Source organism: Fusarium vanettenii, assembly GCF_000151355.1.
Source record: "Fusarium vanettenii 77-13-4 chromosome 1 genomic scaffold NECHAsca_1_chr1_3_0, whole genome shotgun sequence".
NCBI lineage: Eukaryota > Fungi > Ascomycota > Sordariomycetes > Hypocreales > Nectriaceae > Fusarium > Fusarium vanettenii.
The window spans coordinates 3,041,492-3,066,247 of NW_003315881.1; the positions used below are offsets into that span (position 1 = coordinate 3,041,492).

The 24,756-nt window shown below is 53.9% G+C and overlaps 8 protein-coding genes across 8 annotated transcripts; 4 read left to right on the forward strand and 4 right to left on the reverse strand.

The window, feature by feature from the left end:
• Positions 1-744: 744 nt before the first annotated feature.
• On the reverse strand, positions 745-4,180 carry NECHADRAFT_30991 (uncharacterized protein; the record flags this gene model as incomplete). Its single annotated transcript, XM_003054423.1, has 5 exons — positions 745-3,265; positions 3,318-3,546; positions 3,612-3,705; positions 3,752-3,897; positions 3,997-4,180. 5 exons carry the CDS (start codon positions 4,178-4,180, stop codon positions 745-747), a joined length of 3,174 nt encoding a protein of 1,057 aa, XP_003054469.1.
• A 4,189-nt stretch (positions 4,181-8,369) lies between these two features.
• On the reverse strand, positions 8,370-9,230 carry NECHADRAFT_7068 (uncharacterized protein; the record flags this gene model as incomplete). The annotated part of the gene is made up of 2 exons (XM_003054424.1): positions 8,370-8,967; positions 9,022-9,230. Coding segments are annotated over 2 exons (807 nt in total), but the record flags the coding sequence as incomplete, so codon positions are not given.
• A 1,286-nt stretch (positions 9,231-10,516) lies between these two features.
• NECHADRAFT_30793 (uncharacterized protein) lies at positions 10,517-13,159 on the forward strand (the record flags this gene model as incomplete). The annotated part of the gene is made up of 4 exons (XM_003053722.1): positions 10,517-10,544; positions 10,607-10,765; positions 10,820-12,760; positions 12,813-13,159. 4 exons carry the CDS (start codon positions 10,517-10,519, stop codon positions 13,157-13,159), a joined length of 2,475 nt encoding a protein of 824 aa, XP_003053768.1.
• Positions 13,160-14,614: 1,455 nt separating this feature from the next.
• On the forward strand, positions 14,615-15,453 carry NECHADRAFT_102387 (uncharacterized protein). Its single transcript, XM_003053723.1, has 3 exons — positions 14,615-14,759; positions 14,814-14,942; positions 15,002-15,453. The coding sequence occupies exons 1-3, from the start codon at positions 14,631-14,633 to the stop codon at positions 15,281-15,283; spliced, it is 540 nt and encodes a 179-aa protein (XP_003053769.1). The 5' UTR covers positions 14,615-14,630; the 3' UTR covers positions 15,284-15,453.
• A 131-nt stretch (positions 15,454-15,584) lies between these two features.
• Positions 15,585-16,343, reverse strand: NECHADRAFT_75232 (uncharacterized protein; the record flags this gene model as incomplete). The annotated part of the gene is made up of 2 exons (XM_003054425.1): positions 15,585-16,111; positions 16,190-16,343. The coding sequence occupies 2 exons, from the start codon at positions 16,341-16,343 to the stop codon at positions 15,585-15,587; spliced, it is 681 nt and encodes a 226-aa protein (XP_003054471.1).
• A 677-nt stretch (positions 16,344-17,020) lies between these two features.
• On the forward strand, positions 17,021-20,093 carry NECHADRAFT_90315 (uncharacterized protein; the record flags this gene model as incomplete). The annotated part of the gene is made up of 3 exons (XM_003053724.1): positions 17,021-17,105; positions 17,259-19,867; positions 19,917-20,093. 3 exons carry the CDS (start codon positions 17,021-17,023, stop codon positions 20,091-20,093), a joined length of 2,871 nt encoding a protein of 956 aa, XP_003053770.1.
• A 242-nt stretch (positions 20,094-20,335) lies between these two features.
• On the reverse strand, positions 20,336-21,961 carry NECHADRAFT_30531 (uncharacterized protein; the record flags this gene model as incomplete). Its single annotated transcript, XM_003054426.1, has 3 exons — positions 20,336-20,545; positions 20,599-21,534; positions 21,662-21,961. The coding sequence occupies 3 exons, from the start codon at positions 21,959-21,961 to the stop codon at positions 20,336-20,338; spliced, it is 1,446 nt and encodes a 481-aa protein (XP_003054472.1).
• A 919-nt stretch (positions 21,962-22,880) lies between these two features.
• NECHADRAFT_90317 (uncharacterized protein) lies at positions 22,881-24,233 on the forward strand (the record flags this gene model as incomplete). The annotated part of the gene is made up of 1 exon (XM_003053725.1): positions 22,881-24,233. One exon carries the CDS (start codon positions 22,881-22,883, stop codon positions 24,231-24,233), a length of 1,353 nt encoding a protein of 450 aa, XP_003053771.1.
• Between the last annotated feature and the right edge of the window lie 523 nt (positions 24,234-24,756).

Here is a 24,756-nt window from a genome sequence, read left to right on the forward strand (position 1 = left end):
CCTAACAGGAGGAATAATAAAAGCTTGGGTTGACGGGAAGCTGGGCATCATGATGGCTAAGGACAATGAAATGAGGGAGGATTAAGGGTCACGGACACGAATATTTGCTTTAGATTGAAATGTATACTTGCTTTATCTTGGGACAACTATTATTCAAATTTATTATTCCTATCTTATCATATCGTAGTGCCCGGCGTGTAGTCGCAAGACTTCGAGTGCTGTTCGTGGCCAAATCGACGTAAGAACCTGTGTTGCGAATTAAACGACAACGATCTTACCACTCTGTTCACGACACATTACAACGCTCAAGGAATAGACAAATGAACACAAAGAAGTAGAGTTTCTTAGAGATTGCTCAGGATGAATAGATATATGAATAAATACAGGACCCCAGGCAACTTAACAGAGCCTGGTCCGTTTCCTAGTCTTCTTCCTCTCCCCTCTCCTGTAGCTGTCAAGATTCGCATGGCTTTTTTTCTTCTTCCATCTTCTAGTGGTATCATGTGTCAAAGGAGAACAAGGAAACAAGGGAGACCCAAGAAACATAAAAACAGATTAGCGACGGCTGGTATTAGGCGTGTGCAGGGCGTGCGAAATGTGTCTCGTAGATGTGCCACGTAGCAATGAAAGCTCAGTTCAGATGGTGGCGGACGGTTTCAGAAGGTCCATGATAGGAAATTGTGCTTTACCAAGTCCTAGCACAAAGGGTCAAGTAGTTGGTGTATCGTTGCGACATGGTGTTGTTCAGCGGCGGACCGGAGTCGCCTGAGGGCCGGCGGTGCCCTCCATGTTGCCGGTCAGTTCGGCGACGCGAGCCTTGATTCGGGCAACGCGTGATTCAATAGCTAAGGTCTCGTTAGTTTTGTCAACTTCAGGCACACCAACTTGTCTCAACTTACTCTCTTCTCCACTTGTATCATCATCGCCATCAGTTGTCCTGTGAGCAGGACGGGGCGCCTCGTCGGGTTGACGAGCGGCTCTATCAGCAGCGTTCTTGCGGATCTGAGCCCATCGATCTTGGACTCCAGGGCCGGCGGTGTTGCTCAGCTTCTCCTCAGGCTGCGCCGCTGAACCGAGCTGGGGAGAGTGACGGGAGTCCCGAGCGATAGGTGGAGGCGTAGCGTCGTCCTCGTCGTCACTGTCAGGGGCAAAGGCAGGCTGGTCTGCGAGGGGGCCCTGGTTGAACCGAGCATTCTGCACCTCCACAGGGGTCGAGTTGTTGGTGCTGGCAGGGAGCTGAGCCTCCTCCACTGTTGGCTCAACGACCTCGTGGTTCTTCTGGGGGGTATCAACACGCTTCACAGGCTCTTCCATGGGCGTAACAAAGTCGGCGGGTGTGGGAGTTGGCAGCTCAGAGTCATCGCCATGTACAGGGGCGGGTTGGGGAACGGGGGCTTGGACAGCCGCGGGCTCTGGAGTCTCAACACGAGCCGGAGTTGGTTGAGCGTGAGGCTCAGGAGTGGGCTGATCCCGTTGAAGGAGCGCATTCACGTTGGCGCCGGCATTCTCTGGAAGCTTGGAGCTTCGGTTCTTGCGGAACAGCTTACGGAAACCGCGGTTCTCCTTGTTCTCCTTTTGCAGCTTCTTCTTCTTGCTCTCGGGGCTTGATGGCGTAGGGGACACCATATTCTCACGAGAGAAGTCTTGAGGCAGCTCGTTCTTGGGGGGAGGGGCGGGGACAACCGCTGGCTCTGGATCCGGGAGTTGTGTGATAGGCTCCTGGACCTGCTCCTGAACTGGCTCCGGAGCTGGTACAGGCGCAGGCCCAACTTCGGCGGGCTTATCGGGGACGGGAAGAGGCTTCCTTACGGTTTCCCTGGGGGCTGGCGCGAATGTCGGAGAGGCAACAGGCGTTGGCACGTCCTTAACGGGCACCTGAGGAGGCTGCTCTTGAGCATGCGAGCCACCGTTAGTCTCGGCGTCCCCGTTAACTCCCTCGGAGGGAATAGGTGATACGGCCAAGCCGCGACCCGCGTTGCTGTTGGCCATATACACGTCCTTGATCGTTCCCTTGTCGTACTTGGAAACCCACTTCAGTGCTGACGAAGCCTCGCCGATGATGGTGGGCTGCAAGGTGAGAACACTGTTAGTCTTCTCCGCCATGAGCTCTGCATCAGTTCGGCCACGGCGCTGGTACTGCTGCTGGGCAGCCAGCTTCTTCTCCTGAAGTTCGGCTGCTCGAAGCTGTGCAGCCTTGGCCTGGATCCTAGCATGAGTGTCGGGGCCAATGCTGGCCTTGCTGGCGCTGTTTTGGCCAACATTGTTTTCGAGGGCTTGTTTGCTAGTAGACTTCCGTCGACTAAGTCCCTTTCCACGTCGAGTCCAGCTGAAGAATCCCTTCTTTTCTGCGATATAGGCACCCTCCTGCGGCTCTGGCGCCGCGCCAGCCACCATCTCCTCCATCACCAGCCAGCGGCCACCGGTGATCTTAGTCTCGACAATTGCGCATCGTCCGAATGCAGACTTTCGCTCGGCAGTCTCCTCAGGGGCAAGACTAGTCATCCAAACCCACCAGAATGCATCGTCCAAGGAAAAGGTGGTGATGCTAGCAAGTTCACCAGGTTCAAGGGAGCGGTCGTGCTCAAGTCTTGGTCGATGTGACTGCGAGCTTCGTTGTCTCACCGTTTCAAGAGGTGGCAGGACCTTGTCAGGAGGGAGAAGAAGGTTTGATCGAGCGGCCTGGTTTTCGTCGACAAATCCGGAGGACAAGAAGTCGGCCCATGAGGGAGTTGTTGGTCTTCCGAGGTTATTACCAGATGCAGGTGTCCTGCGAAGGCCAGGCGGTGGTTGTTTCTGGGCCAAGGCGCTTTCGTCGTCATCGTCTTCCTCCTCGAGGGTACTAGAGAAACCGATATCTTCGAATCGCGACCAAGATGCATCGCGCAGACTGGTCGAGTGCTTTGAGCTCGAGACTTGCGACTGGTTGGCGCCAGCAACGGCCTTCAGGACTCGACGGCACTCATCTGTCAAGGCTTTAACGGGGTCCTCGTACTCGGAAAATTCCTGCAATGCGCGGTCCTCGTCGCGGTACTGGAAGTGGTTGGCCCTTCGCAAAAGGGCAAAGGGAGTCGGAGACACAGTATCGACGATCATGACAACCTTGTTGGTGGTGGAGCTCATAAGGGCTGGTCGCTGGGGAGGATATTCGGTTTCCTGGAGCAGTTTCTGGAGAGACATGGGGAGCATGGTGATACCAGTGACGTTCTGTTCAGGCGAGAGAGATCGGAGGAAAGCGAAGAACATGTGGCTCGTCGCATCGGCAGCACTGGTTTCAAGTAAGCAATCACGATAAACAGCGGTCGTTCAAGGCAACTTACCGAAGCCACGCCTCATATCCTCCCTCGAAGCCCTTGGTTGTATCCTTGTGCTCAAAGGCCCACCATGCAGCCATCCGCGACAGCTTTCGACCACCAAGACCATTGGACTTTCCGTGGGCAGCAATTGCTGCCATGAGGTCGAAGAAGTCAAAGATGATGCGCTGACGGGCGCCATTCTCAACGCTAATCGGGATGAATGTCTTGAAAGAGTCTCGGGCCAGGTTTGAGTCTAGATAAGGGTCAGGTTTGCCGTTTGAAGAGGTCGTTAACGTCATGCCATGCGAAAGCACATACCAATTTCTCCCACCTTGAACAGCTCATACGCATCCCAGCCAACAATGCCCCCCTGAATTCGACTCCAGCACCACTTTGCGACACCAGAAACCACCTGGGAATGTTAGTTGGCGCGCTTCTTGATGCCGTAACCCACGTACCATTGGTTCCGTCATGCGCAACTCCTGGAGCAATTGTTCACCGCGTAGATTCGCATGAGACTCGAAAAAGTGACGGACAAAGGAGCGCACGGCGCTAGGATCGGAGGTCGGTCGGAATGGAAGAAGGAGAAAGGGGTGGTCGAGAGCTGGAGCACAGCATAACGATTAGCATGTCGTGTACATGGAGGGGCATGATGGGGACGAGAGTCGCAGTATGCGTATCCCATGTGACAAAAGTAACATACCTCGCGCCTTGAGCTCTTGAGTACAACATCGAATCAGCTCGTGAACCTCCTCGGGCTCGACAGAGGTGCGCGCGTAGGCATCGGTCCATTGTGGTTTGGCCGGCAGCGACGAGGCAAGATCGTTGGCGGCTTTCTTCTTGGACTTGGAGTCCTTTCCCTTGAGGCGAGCGAAGAGGCCAGCCATGACGGGCAACGGCTTAACAGCAGTTGCGAGAGAAGATAGTCAGGCGCGGTGGCGAGGAGATTCCATGCGACAAGAGAATAGGAATGGATGCAAAAGCGACGTCAAGCCGGGACGTGAATAAAGGGGCGGTGATGCTCTGCTGGGGTGTACCGATGCCAGGTACTGTAGGTAGGAGCTATTCGGTGATAATTTCCCGGTTGAGGACGGGAAAAGCAAGGCCCCGGTTGCGAAATATGGCCAGGGTATGTCGGCAGTTGGGTCGATTTAACAGTAGCTTCTGCTGCACTGGCGATGATCGTGATATGAAATGGTGAAGCTGAACGAGAAGGTGGGAGAAGCCTGCGCGCAAGAGAGACGTGTAAGTCAGGGAAGGTGGGCTCAGGGACGGTTTCTACGCGGGCGTGAGCGGCATATGATGGGCGTACAAATAAAATTAGGGGACCCTTTTCCCCTCTGGCGGATGTTGGAGGTTGATACAAGGCCAGTTAGATTGGCTGCTGCTGGGTATCGAAACGAAACGACGTGCTCAACGGGGGTGAAGGAGAAGAAGAAAAAAAAGGAGGGGCACGAGGCCGGGGATAGAGAAGGATTATGGGAAGAATGGAAAGTGAATCGAAAGAGAGGAAGAGAAGAAAATTCTGAGTCCAACCAGAAGCAAGATGAGACGAGAAGAGAGAGAGAGAGAGAGGGTGACAATGGGATTGGGGACGGGACGGGATTGTGGACAACGGGGTGAGGTAGGTGCAGCGCACCTTGTGCTGGGCTGGGCTGGAGCGCGCTTCAGGGGCGACGACGGGGATGCGCGACCAGGTTTATCATGGATGGATGAGTACGGTACGTACAGAAGAGAACAGCACTAAGATTGGGATTTGGGCTCTTGAGCTGGGATGACAGGACGTAGAGCATGAAGAAGTCGACAAGGGTGGGTAGGGGCCCTTTGGGATGGAGGGAGGGGTGTGTGCTTGCGAGTGATGAGTGTGTTGTGTTGCGTTGTGTTTGTGATTGAATAACCTAGAGGTGATTGTGGTGTATTGTATAGATTCAATTCTGCTCTGCTATTCATGATTGAGCTGCAGCATGATATTAGAGCGCAGCTGGCATCATGCCCTGTATGATATCACAAATCTATACTCGCGTCTGATCGGATATTGGCGCTGGGCCACTGTAACCGTGAGGCTGAGAATTACCAACGTACACAGGTACAGGCACAGGTACAGGTTTCGTCAACCAACACAACACAACGCCTTCCGGATGGTTGACAAGCCGCGCCCGAGTACAGCTCACCCCACGAGCCCGCAAGCCAAGGGACTCCAAGGAACAGACTAGCAGGACAGGGTGTGAGGGGCTCGGGAAGCAGATTCGGGGCATTCCATTCCAGGGGACAAGGTGAAAGAAGGAAGTCCAGCGATGGGCGGCAGCAAAAAAGAGTTGGGCAGTGTGCTACTCGCGATGTGAGAGGCCAAGACAAGAGGTAACCGTAACCGTTGGACCAGAGTTGACCAACGCGATTGGATAGGTTGGGCCGCTGCCAGAGGTCAAGGCTTTTTCATCAGAGGAGTGGACCGCCACGTTCCTGGATGCCCTGAAATTTTAATTACGTTGGGCGGGCGGGTGGCCAGGTAATTAATTAATTGGACGTCCATGGGGGAGAGAGAGAGCGAGGGGCTTCATGTCTTTGATCATGCCGGTCGTCATGCCCTGGCTCTATCAGACAATGACGGCGATGGCTGAAGCCGAAAGAAAATAGGAGGAGAGCGGGCAGAGAACGACGTCAATAGGCTTCACCACCATGATCAGAAACTTGGGATGATGGACCAGGGGTCTCGCTCCTCCATCTCATCCATGGCCCGGCATCGGTCTTGACAAGCCTGTCACCTTGGCGCCTTGGTTGGACGCCGTCGCCGTAGCCAAATTGGTGCTGTAGCTCTACTCTTAGCTTGCGCGAGCTGAGCGACAAGCGAGACGACGCGCTGAGCCTCTCACGTCTTTTCTTTTCGCGACTGATCCAATCTCTAGATGCGATCATTTCGGGTGGCTCGACGCCATCGTTTCGCAATTGCCCTCTCCCAAAGAGTTCATCAGTCACCCGATGAGGCGCCCCTCCTCGCCCTCTCAAACTTCCCGAGCCGCTCACACACACACACACGGGGCGGGAGAAACGACGCCGTTGCGTCCCGTCTGGCGCCCTCTGGTGGCCTAATTGGCGGCGGACTTGTCCCTTGTCAATATCAGCGCCTCTGTTAAGATAGGGCTTTTCAGCCTGTCGATGAACCCAAGCCTCGCTCGTTCTTCTCCACGTCATGAGTAGCGCCTCTAGAGGAGACGAAAAAAAAAAAAAAGATGTCTACTAATTCAAGGAATCCTTGATGGTAATCCACTCTCGACTCGGCCGATTCAAATCGTTCCGGTTCGCGAGCATCTTCAACATTAGCCTCTTTTACCTGGGATACCCCATCTCATGCCAGGAACCTCTCAACGGCGGGACATCCAGTTTCTGCCCACACAAAAAGCCCAAATATAGCCCATCTATTCCTTCTCCCAGGCTTCTTTCGGGATGTCTTTGTCCAATGGCCGTACCGGTGGCTCAGTCATCCGTGGGGCGCCCCGAGTTGTGAGTTGGCATGGCCAGCGCATCCTCATCCCACCCAAGCCGGCATTCGTGGGCGTCTTGGGTGGCCGCCTGTTCGCCCAGGATTTCCTCTTGGATCGACGCTGCTGAGTTGGCAGACGGGCTGTGCTAGAAGACGACTGGTTATCCCAAATGTACGTGAGTGAGATCAGGACGTGGCCACTAACACGTAGTGTCCCATCTCACACCGTCGGCAACCAGAGATGCAGGTCATACAGAGCCCAGAAACCTGGCAGCAAGCAAGCAAGCAAGCCTCGATCTTGCTGATGAAGACGAAACATCCTTGACAACCCCATCCAAGGCATGAGTCTGTGCCGTTGTCGCCATCAGCCTTCATCCCAACTCGGCCGCTTCTCGACGCCCAGACCTCGATCCATGACCCCGGTCTAGTCGAGAGTTGAACCGCAAACCAAACTCCACAGTCGTTATGCTTCATGCAAGCGGAGACGGGCACTTACTGTACCTACGTGCATCCCTCTTCTGCTCATCCGTATTCCGCGCCTGGGTTGGTATGCCAGGGCTGAAACAAGATGCTCATGGTTCAGGCGTTGGTTCCCGTTCGTCCACGTTGTTGACGCTCAACCTTGATCATGACTGGCGCGTCCCTCCATGCCCCGCATTCTCATGGAATCTTTTTTTGACATGGGAGATCTGATGCTACCTTTTTTTTTGTAATGCTATATGGGGAAAACCCCTAAGGGAGGCGCTCGAGGGATGAGGGAGGGTGCTTCAATCTCAGACCTTTTCTACCTCGACTCATCTTGAAATCTCCATTCGTGCGCTCGGTCGTCCAGCCCCCGGTGAAGCTGAAGGGATCATGCCATTTCAATTTTGCTCAAACTGGATCTTTCGGCTTCTCCTTCGAGAAGAGGTTTAGGCGAGAGACTAGCATCGCGCGCTGAAGAGTGGAGTTGAGCCGGTTTGAATTGCTTCAACACGGACCCTTCTCTCAACCGTGACCCTGAACTGATCAAGTCCCTGACCTCGGGCATGACGGCTGCTGGGTCTGGCCGGCCCGTCCTCTTCTTCCCTCCATCCGTTCTCACCGTCCGCTGATCTCCGAATGTTGTTTACAGCACAATGCTTGGTTCGGAGGTTTCGAATGGCCAGAGGATGACGTCTTTCATAGCTCGATACGATACGCTTGGGAATCGTTCATCCAAAAAACGAATACTACAACTACATATATCCATGCACATAGATTCCCGAAAGTGATCCTTCCATGATCCCTGGCCCAGCGACCCGATCATCTGGGGACCGATATTCCTACATGCCAAATCCTACATCCCTAGATACTAAGATACCCTTACCCTGATCCAAAGTGCTAATACAACGCCGTCGTAAGAAAACAAATACGCTGGCTCTGATAAACCCCAAACCCATACTCTACTCTTCCTTCTTGCGCTTTTCCTCCTCCTCGGCGAGCGCGAGGGCTTCCTCCAGAGCCTCCTCATCTGCAGCAAATTCGGCGTCGTTCTCCTTATCATCTTCATCCTTCTTCTCTGCTGACATGGTCTCCGACTTCTTGGCCTCTGTCTTCTTGGTCTCCTTCACATCTTCTTCCTCTTCGGCAGCTTCGGGCTCCTCGACCTTGGCCTTGGTCGTGGCACCTGGTGCCAATGCCCAATCGATCTCGCCATCAGGTCCGTATCGCGATACGAGCCACTCGTTGGCCTTCTTGAAGTGCCCACAGTCGAAGAATCCTCGAGAAGCGCTGAGAGGGCTAGGATGCACGCTCTGCAGCACGAGATGCTTCACTCGGTCGACCTTCTGCACTCGCTTGCCGGCCGGGGTTCCCCAGGCCATGAACACCACACCCCTCGTTCTCTTCTGCACAACTAGATCAATGACCTTTTGGGTAAAGCGTTCCCAGCCTCGGTTGGCATGCGAATTGGCCTCATGAGCCCGGACAGTGAGGCAGGTATTCAGCATGAGCACACCACGGTCCGCCCAGGGTGTGAGGAGTCCTCCCTTGTTGGGTGGTGGCTCGAAAGACGGATAGTCCTTCTTGAGAGCAATGTACATGTTCTTGAGAGAGGGGGGTGCGGGAGTGGGAGGTCGCACGGAGAAGGCCAGTCCATGGGCCTGGTTGTTGTTGTGATAGGGGTCTTGGCCGACGATGACAACCTTGACGTTGTTGAACTTGGTGTGGCGGGACCTGGTTATCCAAGATCAGAAGGGGGCATTAAAGGCAAGCATCGTAGGTCCATACCATGAGTAGACGTCCTCCTTGGGCGGGAACCATTTCCGGCCAGCACCGGTCTCGCGGTTCAAGAAGCGCTTCAGCTCCAGGAACTCCTTGGTGGTGATGTCATCCTTGAGGTGGGCCAGCCAGCTGTCATCGAGGGTATCAATCTCGAGCTGGAGAAGCTCCTTTTGCTCTGCAGTAAGTGTTCCCAGCCACTTGGCCTTGTCGAACTTGACGGCCGGCGCTGCCGCAACACTACCGGCGGGCTTAGGGGCAGCTCCAAAGAATGAAGCAATGTTACCATCGGCCTTGGCCTTCTTCGTGTCGCCTCGACCAGCAGCCGCTGCGGCCTTGCGCTTGAGTGTCGACATAACGAGATACTGTATGTGGAGACGGAGTCGGAGATGGGGAAGGGGTCGATGCACGGTGAGTCCTCGTAGGAGAAGGAGTCTGGGGAGAGCTCGCGTGGGAAGAATCCTGGGCAATTGGGCTCGCCAAACAGTACAGTAAAAATTGATTGGCACCAAAACTTTGGAGAAGAAACAATGGATACGGACGAGAAAGTGCAGGGCCGAGTCGTGATATAGGAAGTGTGATGAGATGTGACGAGATGTGATGGATTTTCCGAGCTAAAGTGGTGATGCAAGCTCTCAGGAGTCGATGGCAACGGGGCGCGTTGCGGGAGACGCGGTCGGACCCCAGCCATTGACGCGCTTCCCGTGACTTTCGCGTCAAGGGAGGCTTGGGGGACTTGGGACTTTAGTCCAGGCTGCAGGGCACTGAAACCTGGGGGCTTTTCGTGAGTGGCTGGGAGCTGAAGTAGTTTCTACACTAGCAAGCCTGGCGTAACCGCTAGCTAGGCAGAACTAGGCAGAAACTGTGGAGTTGAAGATTGGTCTTGTTGTGAGTTGTGGAACTATGCAACTTGTGCTATTCAGGCGTATCAATTGGGTTCCTTGGAGTTGCACAACAGCGTTGTTTAAATCATACAACTGGACAACTTCAGCATTGAATATCTCGAGTGGTTAAAAGAGAGTTTCCTTTGTCAGGTCCTAGCTAATATCATAGGTGCATCTCCCTGCATCACTGGCGTTTGCAGCCTCCTTTTCTGGACTGATGCATTTGCATTCACATCGAGGCCGGAGTGTGCAGGCGCTGACAACTCAATTCATATTCTATCTTGAATATCGTCCATAATTCCTCTCTTTTGTTCGTTTCTCTCAACTGCAGCTATCTAACAACTTATACTCTTCGTAGTCGAGAGCCTCCAATGGCTTCTCCCCGATGAACTTGTTCCTGGGTGGCGCATTAGTCAGCCGTCGTCACCACGCTTTTCCAATCTGGGCACACACCCGACAGGCATTACCTCATGTAAGGTCCGACCTCAACTGGACAGCTTGTAACTCCCGGCCGCTTCGAACACCCCGCGACAACAACACCGCAGGCCGCATCTACACTCTGCAGAATAGCCATGCTCTGCGGCATAGCTCGAAACTTTGGCACATAGAAGTTGCCCAAGATGAGGCAATCAATCGTCTGGGTTCTCCGTTAGTCAATCGCTTCCACCCGGCACACGCGACACCTGGCAAGCTTGCTGACCTTTTGTTAGTGCTCTGGCAGGCCACCTTGGGAGTTGGCACGAATGCCAAATATTACCAGCAAGAGATCAAAGAACAACCCGTTCAACGAGGCGGTCAGAATAAACATGTCGCCGCTCCAAGAACCGATGTGGTTGTTGACCACAACCACCTTCATACTCCCCAACCTGGTACAGTCGGCCTCCACGGAGGAATGGGAGCGCAAAGACGCTGACAGCTTCTAGGCGCGGAACTGGTCGATGCAGCGATGGCTGAGCTGAACAAAGCACCGCAGCCTTTACATCGTCGAAAGCGAAAGGCGGCAGGTCTCGTCGGAACCGCCCTGCGGTATATCCTTAAAGCTATCCCCACCAGCCCGGTAACCTCGCCATCGCAATCCCACGATTCTTCCGCCACCGGCTCCATCTCCAATGCGGTCGATCTTCTCGAGCAAGCCGCGCGGCAAAACAATTCCGACGCTCTCTACTTGCTCGCCGAGATAAACTTCTTTGGTAACTACAGCCACCCAAGAAACTTGGACGTGGCCTTCAACCACTATAACCAGCTCGCCAATGTTTACGGAAATACGACGGCCCAGTTTATGGTCGGACTCTACTATTCCACGGGGATCGGCAATGTCGTTGAGCGCGATCAAGCAAAGGCGCTCCTCTACTACACCTTTGCTGCTCTTCGCGGAAACGCTCGTGCGGAAATGGCTGCGGGATTCAGGCACCACGCTGGCATTGGAACAACTAAGAACTGCGAGACGGCGGTGAAATTTTACAAGAGTGTGGCAGACAAGGCGATTGCCTGGCACAGATCTGGTCCTCCTGGTGGCAGAGCTTGGGTCCAACAACAATGGCGAATCTCGGATGACCATGGAGGTATCTACGGAGAAGGGGCAAGTGCTTCAAGTGCAGGTATGAACGCTTTCAAGCCGAGTTACGGATCCGACGCGAATGCTGCCATCGACGATGTGATTGAGTATCTCGATTTGATGTCTCAAAAGGGCGACTTTAAGGCATCGTTCAACTTGGGAAGGATATACTACGAGGGCCAGCGGGGCCTTGAACCCGACATCGATATTGCTCTCAGGTACTTCAGCAAGGTTGTGTCCCGCTACTGGAAGCAAAATGGACAACTCCACGAAAGCCCCAAGTCGGGTCTGGAGAAGATTGCTACCAAGGCCGCTGGCTACATTGGCCGGATGTACCTGAGGGGCGATGGTGTTGCTCAGAACTTTGCAAGGGCAAAACTCTGGTTTGAACGTGGCATCACGCAAGGAGATGCCCAGTCGCAGCATGGTCTCGCTCTGATGCTGCTTCATGGATACGGGGGGAAACAAAATGTGAAGTTGGCTATGGAACTCTTCAGAGCATCCGCCGATCAGGATTTCCCTGCTGCCATGGTCCAGATGGGACATCTTTATTTGGATCAGGGTGGTCAGGAGGACGTTAGGATCGCCAACAACTACTTTGAACTTGCGGGACGACACGGCAACATCGAGGCGCATTACTACATTGCGGAGATGATCCACCATGGTGTTGGACGGGAGAAGCTCTGTGGTGCTTCTCTCACATATTACAAGAGTGTTGCCGAGAAGGCCGAACCGTTGGTCTCGGCTTGGGGCGATGCCAACGACGCGTACGAAGCCGGTGACCATGATCTTGCGTTCTTGGAATACCTTCTGGCTGCTGAGCAGGGTTATGAGAAGGCGCAGACTAACGTGGCATACATGCTGGACTCTACACAGGGGCGCTTCGCTCTGTCATCGTTTCTCCAAGTGGCTCGAGACAAGAGCGGCCTTCTCAAGAACCCAGCACTCGCACTCGTCTACTGGACTCGATCATCGAGGCAGTCCAATGTCGACTCGCTTGTCAAAATGGGCGACTATTACTTTGATGGCATTGGCACCGAGGTTGATGTTGCCAAGGCTGTCCAGTGCTACACTGGAGCCTCGGATTATTCGCAAAGCGCTCAGGCTCTCTACAACCTGGGGTGGATGCATGAGAACGGCATTGGACTGGTGCAGGATTTCCACCTGGCCAAGAGGTATTATGACCATGCGCTGGAAGTCAATGAGGAGGCATATTTGCCTGTCACTTTGAGTCTGTTCAAGCTCCGGCTTCGGAGCGCTTGGAACACCTTGACACATGGACCGATTCATTCGATCCAGGATGAGCCCAGTAAGTCTTCCATTGAATCATGTCGCTGTTCATATCCTTACAATGCCTTTAGAACCGAAAAAGGTCAGATCGCTGTCCGAATGGATTAACCACTTTTTGCAAGATGATGGGCAGTATGACGAGGAATACTATGCCGGCGAGGATCTCTACGATGGCGCGCTGGGCAGCGGAGAAGGCGCGGGCGATGATGACGGGATAATGGAGAGCCTTCTTATTGTTGGCATCACCTTTTCGCTTGTATTCCTCCTCTGGTGGCGGCAACGACTGCAGCAGGCACATCAGGAGGGCGAGGACGCTCGACGAAGAAACCTGGAAGGATTGCCTCCGAACCCGCGGCCAGATAACGGCCGTGATGGTCCTGATTTTGCTGGATGGGCTGCGGGAGGTGTCGGCCTGTAAAGTACCTATTGGATGTGTGAAGAGTGGCGGGCATGTCCCTTTCTTGATGGTAGCATTGGAGCGATGGCGTTTCTGGGTTCATTTGCTAAGCTAGATGGAATTGTGTAAGAGATTCTCAACAGCGATTTTCATCAAACAGTATTCTCGACCTTAAGCTGGTATGTCGGCTTTGAGTAGAGTCAGTGGACGGCTTTGTCCGCCATGGCTGGCGTGGGAAAAGGCACGTTGCACGCCACTTGCTGATACGTGATATTTTGGCGGTCAGCCCGAGAGAACTTGAACAACGGAACAATCACGTATTTTGTAACAACATTGATTCAGGGAATGCGGTAATAACAGTCAAGGTAGAGTCTGTGTTGTTTCATCCCTTCTTTTCGTCTGTTTGCATTGAGCCACCAGACGCCTGGACCAAGAAAAAGAAAGGCGTCTTGTACTGAAGGGAGACAACGAGATTTGCCGGACTATAGAGACGAAATTTAGAGTAAAATATATAAATGACACTCTCAAGTCTATATATGATCTTAGCATTATCATCATATGGAAGCCTTGTATGCTGTGCCCGGTTTTGTATGCCTTTTCTTGGACCATTAGACCCCCTGTGAAGGCTGGCGCTAACAAAGAGCGGGACTGGCTGTCAAGCCTCTTGTGTAACACGATGAATGGCTCTGAGACGGTCCAGGATGAGACGTTTCAAGGCAAGAGGCTGAGCTCGGAATGGACAGCGCCCGTGAATCCTTTCACGGTTGTACAACCCTTGACAAAGCAGCCAGCCACGGGCTTGGACTTTTCTCTAAGCGATGGATCTTTGGATGGAATTATCTTACTTCGTAGTAGGTGCCAGTGCTAAAATATCACTCTGAATGGAATAAGCATGACTCTTCTTACTATTGAACCCCCGCGATCCCAGACTCAGCAGTGATAAACATGGAGTCTCTGCTCCGCAGGATAAGGAGGCTTGCCGCTTGTCCATAGGCGCCCGTGAGCCAAGCAGCCTGGCCCCCTTTTGGGCCTGTGAAACTTGAATGCGCAACGCCTCCTGCCACGGATCGTCGCCCAGAGAGAGAGATACTGCACGGAGATCCCTCCCCCTTCCCCTTCTCCTCTCTTTGTGCGCCAAAGCACCTCACGCACCGCAAGTCTATTTATGATTTTCTGCTTTGCATTGGGAGCTGCCAAGGATCCTTTAAATAACTCTGTTTCCCTTTTTTTACTCTTTTCCCCCTTCTCCGCTTGGTCTGTCTCTCTTCTCTTGCATCTATCTCATCTTTTGGTCAGCGAGCGGCCCGTTTTGCTGCTTACTCCAAACAGCCTCCACACATCCCTGCGACGTCGGGGCCGCCCTTGAAACTCCCGTCACCCTGCCTGGTTGCCCCGGGGGCCTTGCCGCCGTGCATGCACCTCCCACCTCGGACGAGACAACTTGAACACAACACAACACACACACCATACAGCAGAATTGCCAGCACTGAACATGTCGGCGACAAGATTTGTGCGGCGCGCTCTAATGCGCAGAGATGACGACGACGATGATGATAATCGCACGGAATCATGGGGTCTTGACGACGATGATAACGATGAAGGTTATTGGTGGTATAGCGATGTAGGCGACGCCCGATTTCACCGCACCCAACGTTTCGCATGCTAATTGAAGTAGGAGGGAGTGATTGTCAAATGGTCAATTCTCGCTGTCATCGTCGTTCTATTTACCCTCTGGATCGTGGGCGGATACTGGCATGCGAAGAGGAGGATCGCAAAGGGTCTACGACCTATGGCATACCATCGGGTGAGCTGACCTCCAGATTCCCTCTATCAATCTTGACGGGCGCTAACATTGACTTCTAGTGCTTTGTGAGCAGGCGCATGATGGCACAGGTCGACCCAAGATACGCATATCACCCACAACCGTATTATGCTACCTACCCGGGGCCAGACGGACACACCTACGTGCAGCCTGGTGGATATCCCATGTACAACATGCCTCCTCCAGTATACGACCCGTCACGGCCTCCCATGTACGAAGAGCCTCCCGAAGGTGGCTCTAAGATCGACCCGACGCAAGGACAGAGACGGGACGACGGGCCTGCAGACTTCCAGGCACCACCGGGACCACCTCCTGCGAGATAGACGGCGGAAACATGTACAAGATTAGATGTAAGGGCGGATACAACAGGGTTTTGATTGAGACGGGTTTGGGTTTGGAGGCTTCACGGGAAATAACGACCATCAATGCATTGCTGGAAACATATCAAATTGAAAGGAAACGAGCTACCTTATGATACCAGAAATAGATAGGCACTAACGGCCTTGTGCTGAATTACAACAACACTAAGATCGTTCTCTGCAGTAAACCCATAACCATGAACTCCAGTCGCCTTGGGTATATGTATCTGTAGTGTGTGCGTGTAAACTGATCCGGGGCCTTATTCTAATCCACGTCCATGGCATCTGGATCGTCATCTGTATATGTTTGAGGTGTAATCGTATCGTTCGTCGAGTCACGGTCTACCCTCGGTGTGTTCGTCTTGCCCTCCCTTTCTAGTCGTTGCTGCTCCCTCGCGCGGTGCCTCGACTCTATGATAGCCTTGCGCACGCTATCCTTGTCCTCGGGCACCGTCAGCGACTTGGGATCGCTGTAGAGTACAAGCTGCATGCCCGCCAGCTCGCCATCGCTGTTGGCAAGGACGGCAGGAGGTATTCGATTTACGCGCAGGTGCTTTTCAATGTCGGAGAGAAAAACGAGCTTGCCGGGATCGTCGGATTCGCTGTCGGAGGAGAGCTCATCGTCGATGTTGTAGATGTAAACCTTGTGTTTAGAATCATCGAGTTGCATCGAATCATTGGAAACTAAAGGATCGGGAGCAGAGGACGAAGAAGAGGGCGTAGCATTGGGAATTGATGGCGTTGGAATTGATGGTTCCTCGACAGGAACATACAGCTTAGAGCCGCTTTGCTCTGTAAGTCGCGTGCGACGTTAGCTCCAAGGGATCTACCGGGACGTTGGAAGAGTGGGACAAGACGGGATGAACGTACCAATGTTAAGCAGACTCAGGCGCTTAGAAAGACGCTCATTGTCCTGAGTCTCTGCCTTTCTCTTGCGCCGCAACCTCCTCGCCTTGTCTATGCCGTCGGTAGCAACCGGGGCTGCCGAGGTCGAGGTGGAGGGAGATTGCGCTCCGTGCAACATGATTGATTGATTGTCAAAGTAGAGGAGATGGAGGTGTCAGTGGTCAATGGCCCCCGCCGCTGGAAGGCCTAAAAAAAAGGACAACCTTGAACCCTTCAACATCCGGAGACGAATCAACGAGAGGGAGAAGGACACGGCTGCCACCACCCGTGGCGAGGATGAACTGGTTTTTCGCCTGAGCGAGTATAAAAACTTTTTTGTCTTTTTGTTGGTTTGTCAAGACGAGTTCGCCCCTGATGTGGGTGAACATCAATCGCAATGTCGGCGGCAGAAGCAGAAGCAGCGCCTCTTCGGCCTGGAACGGGATTGCGATAGCGGCGGCACGGGTACCGGGCTTCAGCGGTTGCGATAGCGGTTGCGGGCGTTGGAGTCGGCGCTGTCCGCCCCGGAGCTGGAGCTGGAGGCAGGTGCAAACGAGCACGGGTGGGCGCGGGCCTTATGTATCCCTCTTGACTCATTCGGCGGGTTCTTGTAGAACTTTCCACTCCCCTCCGTCGGCGCCACCAATAATACAACGACAACCTCTTCTCCTCCACAACCACAACCTCCTTCCCCAGACAAACGTCGCTGCGACTCTGCGACAATCGACAATCACGATATTCGCGCGACAGATCCCCAAGGCCACAAGGAGATTTCCCTCTTTCCTCTTTCGCCGGTCTTACTCCAGCAGCTCGACCATGGCCGAGTCCGAGCTCAAGTGGCCCGCTGCGCGCGTCCGCCAGACATTCCTCGAGTACTTTGAGCAGAGGGGCCACACGATAGGTACGCGATAGTGCGGGCAACACGTCTTGCCACCCCGGACGGCTTCGCAATTATACCCAGTTTCTTCCACGAGATTTCCTCAATTCCGTCGTCCAATCTTCATCATCCCTTTTCTATCTCGACAGGCGCTGACAAGGCTCTTCTCCAATGCAGTCCCCTCCTCCTCCGTCGTCCCTCACAATGACCCCACCTTGCTCTTCACCAATGCGGGCATGAACCAGTTCAAGCCCATCTTCCTCGGTACCATTGGCAAGACGGATCCCATGGCCGGCCTCAAGGCCGCTGTCGACAGCCAAAAGTGCATTCGCGCCGGTGGCAAGCACAATGATCTCGACGATGTCGGCAAGGATAGCTATCACCACACCTTCTTCGAGATGCTGGGTAACTGGTCTTTCGGCGACTACTTCAAGAAGGAAGCTGTTCAGTACTCTTGGGAGCTTCTGACCAAGGTCTACGGTCTCGACCCTGCCCGCCTCTACGTCACTTACTTCGAGGGTGACGAGAAGTTGAAGCTGGAGCCTGATCTGGAGGCCAAGGACCTCTGGCTGTCTGTTGGTGTGCCTGAGGATCATATTCTTCCTGGAAATATGAAGGACAACTTCTGGGAGATGGGCGACCAAGGTCCTTGCGGTCCTTGCAGTGAGATTCACTACGACAAGATCGGTGGTCGCAATGCCGCCAACCTCGTCAACATGGACGACCCCATGGTTGTCGAGATCTGGAACAACGTTTTCATGCAGTACGACCGACAGAAGGATGGTAGCCTTAAGTCGCTGCCCGCCAAGCACATTGATACCGGTATGGGCTACGAGCGATTGGTTTCTGCTCTCCAGAATACCGTCTCCAACTACGCCACCGACTGCTTCACCCCCCTTTTCAAGAAGATCGAGGAGGTGACCGGCGCCCGACCGTACAGCGACAAGTACGGCAAGGACGATGCCGACGGTATCGATACCGCTTACCGTGTTGTTGCCGACCACATTCGAACCCTCTCATTCTCTATTGCCGACGGCGCCGTCCCCAACAATGACGGTCGAGGTTACGTCGTCCGACGTGTCCTGCGACGAGGTGTTCGATATGCCAGGAAGTACTTCAACGCCGATATCGGCGCTTTCTTCTCCAAGATCCTGCCCGCCTTGGTCGACCAGATGGGCGAGCAGTTCCCCGAGCTTGTCAAGAAGCAGCAAGATATCAAGGAGATCCTTGACGAGGAGGAGGTCGCCTTTGCGCGAACTCTGGATCGCGGTGAGGCGCAGTTCGAGAAGTACGCTGCTCAGGCTGTCAAGGATGGCTCTAAGAAGCTTGAGGGCGACGTTGTCTGGCGACTGTACGACACTTTCGGCTTCCCTGTTGATCTGACCCGATTGATGGCGGAGGAGCGAAGCCTTGAGATCGACGACGCCGAGGTCGAGGCTGCTCGTATCAAGGCCCGAGAGGCCAGCAAGGCTGTCAAGGAGTCTGTCCAGACTTTCTCCAAGCTCAACGTCCACCAGATTGCCGAGCTCGAGCAGCAGCTCAAGGTTGAGCGAACCAACGACGACGCCAAGTTCCTTCAGGGTGACAGCAAGGGCAAGGTGCAGCTCATCTACGACGGAAAGACATTCCTCAAGTCGACCAAGGATATCCCTGAGAAGACCGCCCTCGGTCTCCTGCTCGACAACACCAACTTCTACGCCGAGTCCGGTGGTCAGGTCGCCGATACCGGCCGGATTGTCATTGACGATGTTGCCGAGTTCAATGTCCTGGACGTCCAGAACTTTGGTGGTTACATCCTTCACAGCGGATACATCGAGTACGGTGCTCTGAACTCTGGAGATGAGGTCATCTGCGAGTACGACGAGCTTCGTCGATCACCTATCCGAAACAACCACACTGGTACTCACATCCTGAACCACTCGCTGCGGGAAGTCCTTGGTGATGAGATTCATCAGAAGGGTTCGCTGGTGGACAATGAGAAGCTGCGTTTCGATTTCTCCCACAAGACTGGTGTCAAGATTGAGGAGCTTAAGAAGATTGAGGATAGGTCCAACGAGTATATCCGTCGTGGCTCCCCTATCTTCTCCAAGGATGTTGACCTGGACCTTGCCCGCCAGATTGAGGGCTGCCGTGCCGTCTTTGGCGAGACCTACCCCAACCCTGTCCGTGTTGTGTCCATTGGCAAGGACATTGACGAGATGCTTGCCGACCCCAAGAACGTGGAGTGGCGCCAGTACAGTGTCGAGTTCTGCGGTGGCACCCACGTTGAGCAGACCGGTCTGATCAAGGATCTCATCCTTATTGAGGAGAGCGGTATCGCCAAGGGTATTCGTCGTATCATCGCCTACACTGGTGAGGCGGCGCACCAGGTCCAGCGTGAGGCTGCCGAGTTTGCCAAGAAGCTCGATGCCCTTGAGAAGCTGGATTTCGCCGAGAAGGAGTCCCAGGTCAAGGCTGTGTCTGTGGAGCTCAGCCAGCTTACCATCTCTACCCTGACTAAGGACGAGCTCAACAAGCGATTCCAGAAGATCTCGACTGCCGTTGTCGCGGAGCAGAAGAAGCGCCAGAAGGCCGAGGCCAAGACTGCGCTCGACACGGTCCTCAAGCACTTCAAGGCCAATGAGGATGCCAAGTGGTTCGTTGGCCGCTTGCCTATCGGTGCCAACGCCAAGGCTGTCGGTGAGGTCGTCAAGCACTTCCAGGGCAAGGACAAGGAGAAGTCTGTGTACCTGTTTGGTGGCAGCAAGGAGGAGGGTGCCGTTGTGCACGGTGTCTATGTCGGAACTGTAAGTTGTACAGCATTCTCTATAAGAACTATTACTAACTGGGGCTTAGCATCTCTCTTCTCAGGGCGTCACCGCCGAGCAGTGGGCTGCTTCTGTGTCTGAGGTCATCGGTGGTCGATCAGGCGGCAAGGAGCCAACCCGACAGGGTCAGGGTACCAAGCCCGAGAACCTCGACGATGGTGTTGAGACGGCGACGAAGTGGCTCAGCGAGAAGCTGAAGTTGTAAAACACATGGCATGACTGTTTGGGACATTGAGGGCATGGATGCTTGTAAATCGGAGCAATTTCAGGGATTCGGACAGACAAAATGGAATGATATAGAGCGCGTCTTGTGCATGAGCCATGAGAGAACTGGACAATGAAAGGGGGCATAGCCGATGGATGATTCGGTTCCATAGAGGGGTATATATATATTTATCCAACCCGGGATGTATATCTACAAGTCATGCTTTTGGTTTGTTTGTACTTTTACACAGTCACAAGAACGCTGGCATTGCTGTAATGTGACAATAAGGGGTTCTCCCCGCTGCGAGTCTCGGTGTCCTCGACGTACGCCCACTTGCGCATAAAGTCGCCGTGGGACATGACGCGCGTGAGCTTTCCCGTGATGGCTCGGTAGATGGCCTCTGTGATCCGGAAGTCGGTGGGGAAGAGGATATCAAAGTAGCCTTGGTGGACCTGAGAATTGTCAGTTTCGTGGATGAGAGGGAGATAGCATCAGGGAATCTTACCAGAGGCGTCGTCACGGGCACCATACGCCGCTTATACCGAGTCTGGACAACGGGGGCGTTCATTCCCTTGACAGCTTGGGGAAGCCAGTCAAAGTCAGAGGTGACGAGCCGATGTGCGGGAAAGTACTTTTCCAGGACATCAAAGAACTGCATGAGGCGAGTGGGGATGAACTCGGGGTCTGAGAGATTGGCCGCGAAGGGGACCTTTGTTGAAAGGTATCGCAGAGCAGCGTTGGTCGGATAAGGTTTGGGGTAGTCGCCGCCAGTGGCAGCATGACGAACACGAAAGTACCGGGCAGCGACGGGGTCGAGCTCATGAACATAGAACTCGTAAAAGTCGCCATCGCCATCAATGAGGACGTGACCCTGGAGAGGCTCCTCGGTGGCGACGTCGTAGCGGATGCCGTCATGGGAGAAGTTATCAAAGACCTCCATGGCGAGGAAGAAGCACGGCGAGGGCACGTACTGATCCCAATCAAAGATGGAGCGATTAACGATCTCAACCTTGTCGGCATGGCCCCGGGACGCCGCCGTGGAGAGAAGGTGTCGGTTCTGCAGGGCGGCCAGGGAGCTTGAGATCTCGATGATGTTGAACTTTGTTCGGGCGTAGACCTGAGGGTCGACTTCGCGGATGTAGTCGAGGATGTTGAGCATGAGGGTGCCGCGGCCGGCACCCATCTCGTAGATGAGGAGATCGTGGTAGGGGTAGGTGGTGAGTCGGTAGTTGGAGACGAGGTATCGGGCAATGGCCTCGCCATAGTAAGGGCGGAAGAGCTCGGTAGGTGTATGCCAAAGCTGCCGTGTCGGATTATCACCCTCACGATCATCGAGAATGTCTTCGAACTCGGTGTACCGCCGACCAAGCTCCGACTGGAACTCGATCTCGTCGCGCATGGAGCCAAAGTCAAAAGGCTCACCAGGGCTGAAGATGACGGCCTGTTTAGAAAAATATCCGTACGAGGGATTGTACAGACTGTCTGGAGCCTTAAAGTCAGCCATTGATCCAAGGCAGGGAACAGAGGCCAGCCTTGCCGTCGATAAAGTCCCGAAGCAGCATCTTGACCTTGCGGGGCCTCTCCTTGCGCTGCTTGAGCTCTGCCAGCGATATATACGGATACTCTGCAAACTCGGCAGACCGATCCTGAGGAAGAATATGCGTTCGCTGCTGCCATCGACTCTCATTCTTCTTCATGCCGCGATCGCTCGAGGGACGGCCGGCGACGTACATCCGAGTCTGGTGCGCGGCAGCACGGCCGGGGCCGGGTCGGATGCCATTGGGCAGACGGGGGAGGTTTCCCTTGCAGCCCCGGGGACGGTGCCGGAAGAGCTGGCGGAAGAGCTGGGCCACAATGGGTGAGTCCATTGCTTTAACGATGGGCCTGGGGATATCGTCGGCATGAGGGGCCTCTTTTCGTGGTGTTGAGCACGCTGAGATATCGGCAAATGTGGGTCCGGTGTGACGGGTGTACCTCGGGCTGTTAGTAAACCGCGGAAGCTGTATCGCCAACGTTGGAGCATGCGAAGAGTTGCCGTTTTTAGACTAACGAAGGAGTTGGTCGTCTTGTTAGTTGAGAGTAGATGTTCGATATTCTAAAACTGTGGAAAAACAGGCGTGGTTCAAGTTGTCGAGCTTTATTTGAAACTTTACAGTACCTCACTCAACTGAGCGTGCTGTCTCAGACGAGAACTAAATGAGATGCTGCAACATCGACGAGTTTACCTAACTCCTCTCAAAGCATAATGACTGAATTTATATAAAATAGGTAGTTAAGAATATCATAATTATGGCTATACTTAAGATCCCCTTTTCCTATTCTCATGATACTTTATTACTTAGCTTTAGTGGAGGATATACTAAAAAGTTTGTACTGGCCTCTTCTTTTCCTCGACCCGGATCATGTCACGAGATCATAGCTCCTTGGTAGTGTCTCTCTCTGCTTCACCTTCAACACTTGGAGGGGTAGCTTCGATCGACGCCAAGAAATCACGACAATTCCGCCTCCCGAGATAACCCCAAGAAGTCAAAATCTCTTCAATGCAGCAAAATCATGAGACAACTTCGACTTGAAGTCATCACGAGATGATGGCGCCGGTACAAGACTAGGGCTCCACATGACATCACGGGCGCACGCACCAGAGTCTCGTCATTGTAACTAACAATTTCCATCTTCACTTCAACCTCACGACTCAGCGACAGCAACAACGATGCGGGCATTTTAGCTTCAAGGGAAATTTCCCGAAAAAGGCTTGGTTTTTTACATCGATAAACCAAGATCTTGAAAATGTCCTTGAGCGATCACCCCAAGGCCTACGGCACGGCCGCCGTGGTCTTTGCCTTTACTACAGGCATTCTCGTCACTCTCGGCTTCAAGGACTTTTACCCAGATCTCGAGCGTAGGTACCAACGCAAGCGCCGCGCAAACTCGGGAGGTTCACGCAGGTCGAGTCTGTTCTGGAGTGCACCTGTCACCCTCGAGGACCACGAGTCGGAGACTTCATCACCATTACCGTATGATGTCGCTCGCAACAGCGTAGCCCATGGCATAGAGGGCACTATCGGCAACACGCCCCTGATCAAGATCCAGTCTCTATCCGATGCCACGGGCCGCACCATCATGGCCAAGGCCGAGTTCCTCAACGGCGCTGGCAACAGTCCCAAGGACCGTGTTGCACTGAACATGATCAATGAGGCCGAAGCTCAGGGTCTTTTGACGCCACACCAAGGCGATACCATCTACGAAGGCACTGTTGGCAGCACGGGTATTTCACTTGCGACGCTCGCTCGGGCAAAGGGTTACCGCGCCCACATTTGCATGCCCTCAGACATGGCCCTCGAAAAGTCTGATCTACTTCTGCACCTCGGCGCAACGGTTGAGCGAGTGACACCAGCACCTATTACCAGCCCCGATCACTTTGTCAACCTTGCGCGACGCCGGGCTGAGGAGCACGCCGAAAAGGCCAATGACGGCAGCAAGGGCTTCTTTGCGAACCAGTTTGAGTCTGATGCCAACTGGCAGGCACACTTTAACGCGACTGGACCCGAGATCTGGAGACAAACCAACGGCGACATTGATGCCTTTGTGGCTGGCGCAGGAACTGGCGGGACCGTCTCCGGCGTTGCAAAGTATCTCAAGGAGGAGGAGCAGGCTACAAATCTCAAGATTGTCCTCGCTGACCCGCAGGGCAGTGGCTTGTACAACAAGGTCCGCCATGGTGTTATGTATTCGTCAACAGAGCGAGAGGGTACCCGTCGGCGGCAACAGGTCGACACCATGGTCGAAGGCATTGGAATCACACGACTGACGGAGAATTTTGAGGCGGGCCGCGAGCTCATCGACGACGCTGTACGTGTGACGGATGAGCAGGCATGCCGGATGGCACGGTGGCTCGTCGAGCACGACGGCATCTTTGTTGGTAGCAGCAGCTCCGTCAACTGTGTCGCCGCCGTTGCCACCGCCATGACTCTTCCTCCGGGGAGCCGCGTCGTGACGATTCTCTGCGACTCTGGAACAAGACATCTGAGCAAGTTCTGGAAGCACATCAAGGAGAAGGGGCTTGAGGGCGAGGGCGAGGGCGAGGGTCAGAGCGAGGCGACCAACCTGTTTACCGAGTTAGGGATACCCGAAAAAGAATGAACAAGTCAAGAGAAAGAAGAATCTGTCCAAGTTATTTGATGTCAAGAAGCGAGTGTCGAGTACGATTTGAGATCGGGTGGGGCTTATTCGATAGAACCCATCACGCCCGAGCCAACACCAACACCAACACCCAGCAATGAATGCCACCACCCTCGTGCGACATATACAAAAAGAAACCACCCATACCGCCATGGATTGAATGGCAAAAAGCAAAAGGAATGCGTAATCTGGGAATCGAACCCAGGGCTCCCCGACGCTGCTCGAATGGCAACGGAGAATTTTACCACTAAACCAATTACGCTTCGTTGTGGTTGTTGAGTTGAGGGCATCGTTGGAGCATTCATGGATCCAGTTTGGGGAGTTATCGAGACATGGACAGCGACTACAACGTCTATTGTCACCAAACTTTTGCACCTAATCAGAAATACCCTTCAGATCTCGTTTTAAAGAAGAAAAAACTAGGTAGTGTGTTGTTAAGAAAACAAGAGAGAAGAAAGGTATCTCGCGCCGTAATCTTTCCTTC